This window comes from Oncorhynchus gorbuscha, linkage group LG08 (genome assembly GCF_021184085.1).
Source record: "Oncorhynchus gorbuscha isolate QuinsamMale2020 ecotype Even-year linkage group LG08, OgorEven_v1.0, whole genome shotgun sequence".
NCBI classification, from domain to species: Eukaryota; Metazoa; Chordata; class Actinopteri; order Salmoniformes; family Salmonidae; genus Oncorhynchus; species Oncorhynchus gorbuscha.
In genome coordinates, this window is record NC_060180.1 from 38,584,553 (window position 1) to 38,593,405 (window position 8,853).

The 8,853-nt window shown below is 43.1% G+C and overlaps 1 protein-coding gene across 1 annotated transcript in view; it reads left to right on the top strand.

Moving 5' to 3' along the window:
- Positions 1 to 7,546, top strand: part of LOC124041616 (excitatory amino acid transporter 5-like) — an 85,742-nt gene extending 78,196 nt beyond the window's left edge. The window contains exon 11 of the mRNA XM_046359399.1: positions 4,698 to 7,546. Coding sequence (XP_046215355.1) covers positions 4,698 to 4,943 — 246 coding nt within the window. The 3' untranslated portion in view covers positions 4,944 to 7,546. The remainder of the gene's footprint in view (positions 1 to 4,697) is intronic.
- The last annotated feature ends 1,307 nt before the right edge of the window (positions 7,547 to 8,853 follow it).

An 8,853-nucleotide genomic window follows, 5' to 3' on the forward strand; every position in this document is an offset into this window, starting at 1 on the left:
AAAAGATCCACAGATGTCTACTGCACTCCACACTGTCCTCACCCACATGGGCAAAAGGAATCATGGTTAGTGCTTTGACCTCTCCTGTGATTTCATTGATTTACCAAAACCCTCATGACAAGCTGAAATCGCTGAGGCGTACACCTTCATAGTGGACGGCGAGCATTGCTTATTATTTAACAGGGACTGTAAGAACAAGAGAATAGTTTTTCACCTGGCAACAAGCTGGGTCGACATTCTCCTCCTCACACCATTGTGTAAAAACATTCCATTTGCTGGCACAAGTCCTAGATGTGGAACCGGCCCGCACACCCTGTAATGTGTGAAGCATCTGTATAGACTGGAATGTGAGAGGACACTCTTCCCATCAGGACACCACGTCTCAGTATGCTCGGAGAATGGTCTCTCCAATGGTCCAGATCCGCTCTGAGGTTGCTGGGAATGACCAACAGCCGGTGATGATGACGCACAGGGATAGACGCAGCTATGCGAACCACCTAGCCTGCACATGTGTAGCTGCCCTAATGGGACTACTGCGTGGGCTGACGGCATGATTCCCAATAAGGACATCACAGAGAACACCGTTATCATGGGCATCAGATGGAACCGCATGAGAGCTGAGTGGAGAGCCTCTCTTCTGGGGTCTAAGATTCATGCCAACATGGTTGCAGTGTCTAACTGGATCCCCAAGTAGACAATCGGCTGAGTTGGGGCCAAATTCAATGCAAAACCAAGATGCATGAGCTGCATCCCCAGTCTCTTTGTGTGTGTAATTGCCAGGTCCACTGATGGGCGACAACCAACAGGTTATCCAAGTAAGCCAACACCACGCACTTCTGGAGTGGCCAGGGAGTACCTCAATGGCTCCCTCGTGTATTCATACACTATTCCCCTGAAGGCGAAGCAGAGAAACTTCCCATGGCACAGTTTCACTAGCACATGAAGGTACTCGTCCTTCAGGTCTATACTCTTGCAAAGTTCTTTAGGTGGATACATTCCATCAGATGCTTTGACGTGAGCATGAGAAAAGGCAGTCTACTCCCTTGTTCAGGGTGCGCAGGCTCTGTCTTTTTTGGAACCAGGAAATAGGGTGAGTAAAGCCTCTTGGTTGTCTGTTCTGAGGGAACCACTGTAACCACCTTTTTCCAGTAGCTCCGCAATCTCTAATTTTAGAGCTGCGACTTTCTCTGTCGATGACATTACCGTATCCGCCAATCCCGTGTAGGGAGGAGACCAGTGAAATTGGATAGGGTAACCCAGTCTTAGTGTTTGTTTTAACCAGGATGGAGAGCGCTGCTTTGAAGTCACTCTCAATAATGCTGCGGGAGAGCGCGCAGCTGGGGAACATTTAGTACGAACTATCTGTATTCCTCTATGGCCCTGCCTGCTACTGGCCACTGTTTTATTTTTTAAATTTGATTTATAATGGTGCCGGAGGTGATGGCGGCCGTTTTACGGGCTTCGAACCAATTGTGCTATTTTGTTTGTTTTTTCAAATGGTTTGTAACTCATTTTCTACAGAATGTTGCTGCTATCGTCTATTATGACCGAAAAGAGCTTCAGAACAGCAATTACTCACCTCAAACTGGATGAAGGTATTTTCTTTAATGAGTCCGATGCGAAGGATATACTGCTTTGTCAAGACAAGGCCCGAATCCCTGTCATCACCGTGGAGAAAAAGGCGGGTGCCTTGAAAGAATTCGCAGAAGAGTAGGTAAAACACCACCACACTCTGTATTATTGGCCATCGTGAAATCATTGGAAAACAAACTGGACTGTCTACGATTAAGACTATCCTACCAACTGGACATTTAAAAACTATAATATCTTATGCTTCACCGACACGTGGCTGAACGACGACACTAATAATATAGAGCTGGCTGGCTTCTCCGTGCATCGGCAGGACAGAGCAGCTACGTCTGGTAAGACAAGGGGCAGGGGTGTCTGTCTATTTGTCAATAACTGCTGGTGTGCGATGTCTAATATCAAAGAAGTCTTGAGGATTGCTCGCCTGAGGTAGAATACCTCATGATAAGCTGTAGACCACATTATCTTCCAAGAGAGTTCTCATCTATAATATTCGGAGCTGTCTATTTACCACCACAAACCAATGCTGGCACTAAGACTGCACTCAACGAGCTGTATAAGGACATAAGCAAACAAGAACATGCTAATCCAGAACCGTCGCTCCTAGTGGATAGGAACATTAATGCAGGCAAACTTAAATCTGTTTTATCTCATTTCTACCAGCATGTCACATGTAAAACCAGAGGGAAAAAAAATCCTAGACCACCTTTACTCCACACACAGAGACGCATACAAAGCTCTCCCTTGCACTGGCAAATTTGGCAAATCTGACCATAATTATATCTAAAGCAGGAAGTACCAGTAACTTGCACAATATGGAGGTCGTCAGATAATGCGGATTCTACGCTACGGGACTGTTTTACTAGCACAGACTGGAAAATGTTATGGGATTCATCCAATGGCATTGAGGAGTATACCTCAGTCATCGGCTTCATCAATATGTGCATCGACGATGTCGTCCCCGCAGTGACCGTACGTACATTTCCCAACCAGATGCCATGGATTACAGGCAACATCCGCATTGAGCTAAAGGCTAGAGCTGCCGCTCTCAAGGAGCGATGCTTGTAAGAATTCTCGCTATGCCCTCAGACGACCATCAAACAGGCAAAGTGTCAACAAAGGCCTAAGAATGAATCCTACTACACCAGCTCTGATGCTCGTCGTATGTGGCAGGGCTTGCAAACTATTACAGATTAGAAATGTAAACCCAACCGCGAACTGCCCAGTGACGCGAGCCTACCAGATGAGCTAAATGCCTTTTATGCTCTCTTCAAGGCAAGCAACACTGAACCATAAATGAGAGCACCAGCTGTTAATCACAACTGTGTGATTATGTTCTCCATAGCCGATGTGAGTAAGCCCTTGAAACAGGTCAACATTCACAAGGCCGCAAGGCCAGACGGATTTCCAGGACGTGTACACAGAGCATGCGCTGACCAACTGGCAAGTGTCTTCACTGACATTTTCAGCCTCTTCCTGACCGAGTCTGTAATACTGTACCCACGTGTTTCCCAGAAACCCTAGACCCACTCTAATATGCATATCGCCCTAACAGATCCACAGATGATGCAATCTCTATTACACTCCACACTCAGCTCAGTGTTCAACACCATAGTGTCCTCAAAGCTCATCACTAAGCTAAGAACCCTGGGACTAAACATTGGTATTGACAGGGCTGTAGTGTAGTGGAACGAGAGCTCCAATTTCCTTGGTGTCCATGTCACTAACAAACTATTATGGTACAAACACACCAAGATAGTCATGAAGAGGGCACAACAATGCCTATTCCCCCTCAGGACACTGAAAAGATTTGGCATGGGTCCTTAGATCCTCAAAATGTTATACAGCTTCACCGTTGAGAGCATCTTGACTGGTTGTATCACCACTTGATATGGCAACTACTCGGCATCCAACCGCAAAACCCTACAGAGGGTAGTGCGTATGGCCCAGTACATCATTGGGGCCAAGCTTTTTACCATCCAGGAGCTCTATACCCTAAAAGGCCCTAAAAACTAAACAAAGTAATAGAATGTTTTCTCTACTACCACACAGCAAGTGGTACTGGAGAGCCAAGTCTAGGTCCAAAAGGCTCCTAAACAGCTTCTACCCCCAAGCCATAAGACTGCTAATCAGTTAATCAAATGGCTACCCAGACTATTTGCATTGACCCCCTTTTTCATGCTGCTATTACTCGCTGTTTATTATCTATGCATAGTTACTTTACCTCTACCTATTGTACCAGTCAGAATTTTAGACACACCTACTCTTTCAAGGGGTTTTCTTTAATTTTTTACTATTTTCTACATTGTAGAATAATAGTGAAGACATCAAAACTATGAAATAACGTAATAACCAAAAAAGTGTTAAACAAATCAAAACATATTTCATATTCTTCAAAGTAGCTACCCTTTGCCTTGATGACAGCTTTGCACACTCTTGGAATTATCTCAACCAGCTTCATGAGGTATTCACCTGGAATGCATTTCAATTAACAGGTGTGCCTCATTAAATGTTAATTTGTGGAATTTATTTCCTTCTTAATGCATTTGAGCCAATCAGTTGTGTTGAGACAAGGTAGGGGTGGTAAACAGAAGGCCGCTGTCATCAAGACAAAGGGTGGCGACTTTGAAGAATCTTAAATATAAAATATGTTTTGATTTGTTTAACAATTTCTGTTTTTGCAATCAGACTGGATTTATTGGGGAATTACCCTCTTACTCAAATATTTATAATCTTCTCAATTATATTTTCACTCCATCTCCCTCAACTAAAGCTGATTAGTTTCCTAATTTCTCTGGACAAATATTAGATCAGGTACAGTAGTCACTGCCACAGCTATTTGTATTGCATAGGGAAGTATCATTTTGGCTATTCAGACATGTTGTTATGAGATAAAAGAACATTAAAACAAAGTTTCAATTGCAGCTTACAATATGTCCAAGTGTGTTGGCCGCTTACATTTTTTATTTTCTTTGTACTTCCCATTGCGTCCTGACATTTGAACCAGCAGTGGACCTGTCCATTTGTTTTGCATAAGGAGTTATTTGCTTTAGCACAAATTCATGGTTTGGTTCCTTCTTCTACCTCCCGTTGTCTTCTACCCCCTTCAGGTACCTTTGATCTGCGAGACCAAGCCCATGGTCAGCATCCAGCAGATGACGTACCAGAAGAACGGTGGGTACCAGCCCCCTCCCTGCGGACCGGGGGGCCCGGACGTGGCTCGCCTGATGCAGCTGGAGGAGGGGGTACGACCGGAGCAAAGGAAGAGGAACCCCCACGCTCCCCAACACAAGAGGGAGCACAAGGACAAGGATCACTGCTCCATCGACATGAATGGCCTGGAGACCAACGTATAGACATAGTTATCATTGAGCTGCATCCTGATTCGTCACACTTCTCCCAAAGAGTGCATTTGCACACTCCCCATCATGAATCTAATAATGGTGGCCCTAACAACTCCCTCCAGCCAGTTCTTAGCCTACACCAATCCTACGCTTTTAAGTCCATGATGAGAAGTGGGAAAATGCATACTTTGGAAAAAGTGTGGAGTAACTGAATGCAGCCAGTATCATAGCTACAGGGGAGAGAGGGAGAGAGGAAGGACTGACTAACTGCACCAGAGCTCGGGATGACCAATCCGACCCTTGCTGGCACATTATGGCCCACTGTGGATGCAATTCAGAGGATGTGTAAAGAAAATACGACTTTCTACATTACGTATATTACGACCCACTATGATTGTGTATATTTGTGTGTATATATTTACAAGACTTATTATACTATGCACCAGCAGCAGAGTGATATGTTGGGAGACATTCTGTACATTGAGACATTCTATATGATGAGACATTCTATATGAAGTGCAAACATTCTATTTATTGAGGAGACATTCTCTATGATGAGGAGACATTTCATGCAATGAGAAGACATTTTGCACAGTTTATTAGGTACACCACCACGTTCAATGGTTTGCTCCTACAGCCAGTAAATCATGTGGCCGTGGCTTGCTACGTAAAGCAGGCAGACCGGCATCGAGGCAATCAGTTACTGTTACCTAAGCGACTGAGCGTAGTATGATTGTCGGTGCCAGGCGCACCGGCTCCAGTATCTCAGAAATGGATGAACTCCTGGGCTTTTCACGCACAACAGTGTCTAGGGTTTACCCAGAATGGTGCAACAAACAAAAAACATCCAGTCGATGGCAGGCAGTCCAATGGACGAAAACATCTTGTTGATGAGAGGTCGAAGGAGAATGGCAAGAATCGTGCAAGCTAACAGACGGGCGGCAACTAACGGTGTAGCGCAACAGTAGTGTGCAGAACAGCATCTCGGAACGCACAACTCGTCAGTCCTTGCCACAGATGGGCTGTTGCAGCAGACGAACACACCGGGTTCCACTCATATCAGCTAAAAACAAGAAGGGTCTCCCGAGGGCATGCCATCACCAACACTGGACAATTGAGGAGTGGAGAAACAGTGCCTGGTCCGATGAATCCCGGTTCCTGTTGAGTTGCTGATGGCAAAGTCAGGATTTGGCTTAAGCAGCATGAGTCCAAATCAAATCAAATCACATTTTATTGGTCGCATACACCTGTTGAGCAGATGTTATTGCGGTTGTAGTGAAATGCTTGTGCTTCTAGCTCCAACAGTGCAGTAACATCTAACAAGTAATATCTAACAATTACACAACACATAGCCAATGCACATAAATCTAGTAAAGGAATTAAGAATATAAAAATATATGGACAAGCAATGTCCATGGGCTCATCCTGCCTGGTGTCAATTGTGCAAGCTGGTGGCAGTGGTATAATAGTGTGGAATGTTTTCCTGGCACACGTTATGTCCCTTCATACCAATTGATTTCCATGAACTCAGGCTGTTCTGGAGTCAAAGGGGGGTCCGACCCGGTCCTAGATGGGTGTACCTAATAAACTGACGGGTGTACCTAGTATATGACAAGTATCAGGAGACAGAAGGGATCATGAAGACCTGTGGGAAACTTCAGAGAGGGCTTGGGGATCTGTGGACCTGTGGATGATGACAGGACATCTAAGCATGAGCTTTGGCCTTCCATCTTCACCTTAGTTAATCAACTCCCCCCTCACAGTGGATGTGCGAGTCGGTCCGTCTGTCGAGCTGAGAAGTGAATGTGACGAACACTCTCCTTACATAGACAATGCTTGTGGACTATGGACAAACAGGAAGTGCGCATTTCTTTAAAAAAATATATTATAAACTAAATGTTCCCTCTAATCCCCCACATGGGGTTACGGATATTTCAGGCTAATTGGTTAGGCTTATATACTAAGCAGGTTACTCTCACAATCATCATTGGAGTTTTTTTTGTAAAACTTTACAGCTAAGGTAAAATCTAGAAGCCGTTTTTTAAATCTCCACATGTGAAACAAAGGGATACATAGGCTATCTAATGTTTTATATCAATGAGAAACTGGTCGGTACATTTACACTGGCTGTTAAGTTTTCTGAAGACCTCTGTTATCGATATCTAGAATGACTTTTCAAGACATTCGTGTTCACATTCAACAGAGAAGGGATCTACAGAACTCAAATACACTCTACTCTGCTCTTCTTCCTCAGCAAACTGACCCATATTGCTTCTCTCACTGATTTCAACCCTTTGATACCTTTTCTCCTTAAAATGTCCTTCCCATGATCTTCTTTGCCTTTTATCCCCTTAAACAAGGTAGTACACACCTGCCTCATATATGGTGTCTGGCATGATGGAAACTATTTCTGTGTACCAAACAGCATCCTATTCTCTATACAGCGCACTATATACGGTAGGGAATAGGATTTGGGGGAAACACAATGACAGAGACAGGTATGTGTAAGAGCCATACTGATCCGGGAGGTGTTAACCGTTCTAGAGTGTCAAGTTCTTGCACCAACCCTAGTCCCTCTTTGCCTTAAAGTACAAAGGAGAAGCATGTGGGGAGACAATAGACCTAATACATTCAAGGCAAAAGCAGCAAGCTGCAATAAAACAACCACAGGCCATACTCTGAACTTTGCTTCGTATGTATATATATTTATTTTAAAAGTGAAAAATCATTTGCAGTTTGTATTAACATAGAGTATGACTCAACAGGCACCATTCTATCTTTGTTATGAAATGAACAATTATTAATTGTTTCATCTATTCCAATTGCACTAGATGTTTTTCTGTTTTTCTGTATAAAATAAAGGCAAAAAATGAAAATATATTGTAAGGAAACACAAATACACATTTTAATGAACTGTGGTGTGTAGTATGTTTTGATTGTCTGATGAGTTGGTTTTCTTATTTGAAACCAGTATTTTTGGATAGCTGGTTGGATTTTTGGAGTTTCATTTTCTTGGCATCACAAAAAAACATATTTGGCACATTATGTTGAACAGAAAGACAGGAAATGTAAATGGTTCAAAGTAGACCCAGAACACAAAAGCGACACAGGAAACTTGCAAAACATTTTTAAATGGTCCTCTAATGGATACATTCTCAGATCTCTCAAAGACTTAGGGCTAGAGTCCATCAGATCTGTGCTGGCCCACCACCCGCATAGTGGTTGTTTTGGCGGTGTCTCTGCATTTGATCTAAAGGGGACATTTCCATTGGCTTGACTTGTTACCAAGTTTGAGCACTGGAATATGAGATGTAATTTACACCTCGATTAGGCTGATAGAAATATTCATAATTTTGTTTCATGATTTTCCTTTTGAGTGTCATTATTTCTATATAGCCAAAACTTTCTCATTCTGAACTTCTAACATGAGTGAGACAGGTGTGACTTTGTGACAATGCCCAAATGAGCAGCTGCTCACCGATTTGACGCAGTTACACCTGTCGGCTATCGCTTGTTAACGCTTGATCGGATTGAATCTAGGCCATAGTTACAATAATCCATAGCATCCATTTGATGTACAGCACATGGCCCACAGCCTCAAAGAGAGATAAGATAAGCTCCTGTGTGACATGGCTTTCAATAGTCAAAAGTAGTGCACGACAGTGGTGGAAAAGGTACCCAGCTCTCATACTTGAGAAAAAGTAAATTGACCTTAGTAGAAAATTACTCAAGTATAAGTCACCCAGTAAATTCCAATTGGAGGAAAATAATTTTTTTTTAAATACTTCAGTGTCAAAAGTAAATGTAATTGCTCAAATATTCCTAAGTATTAAAAGTAAAAGTATAAATCAATTCAAATTCCTTATAATTTATGAATAGCCATGAGCACGCTCCAACACTGACATAATTTACAAACAAAACA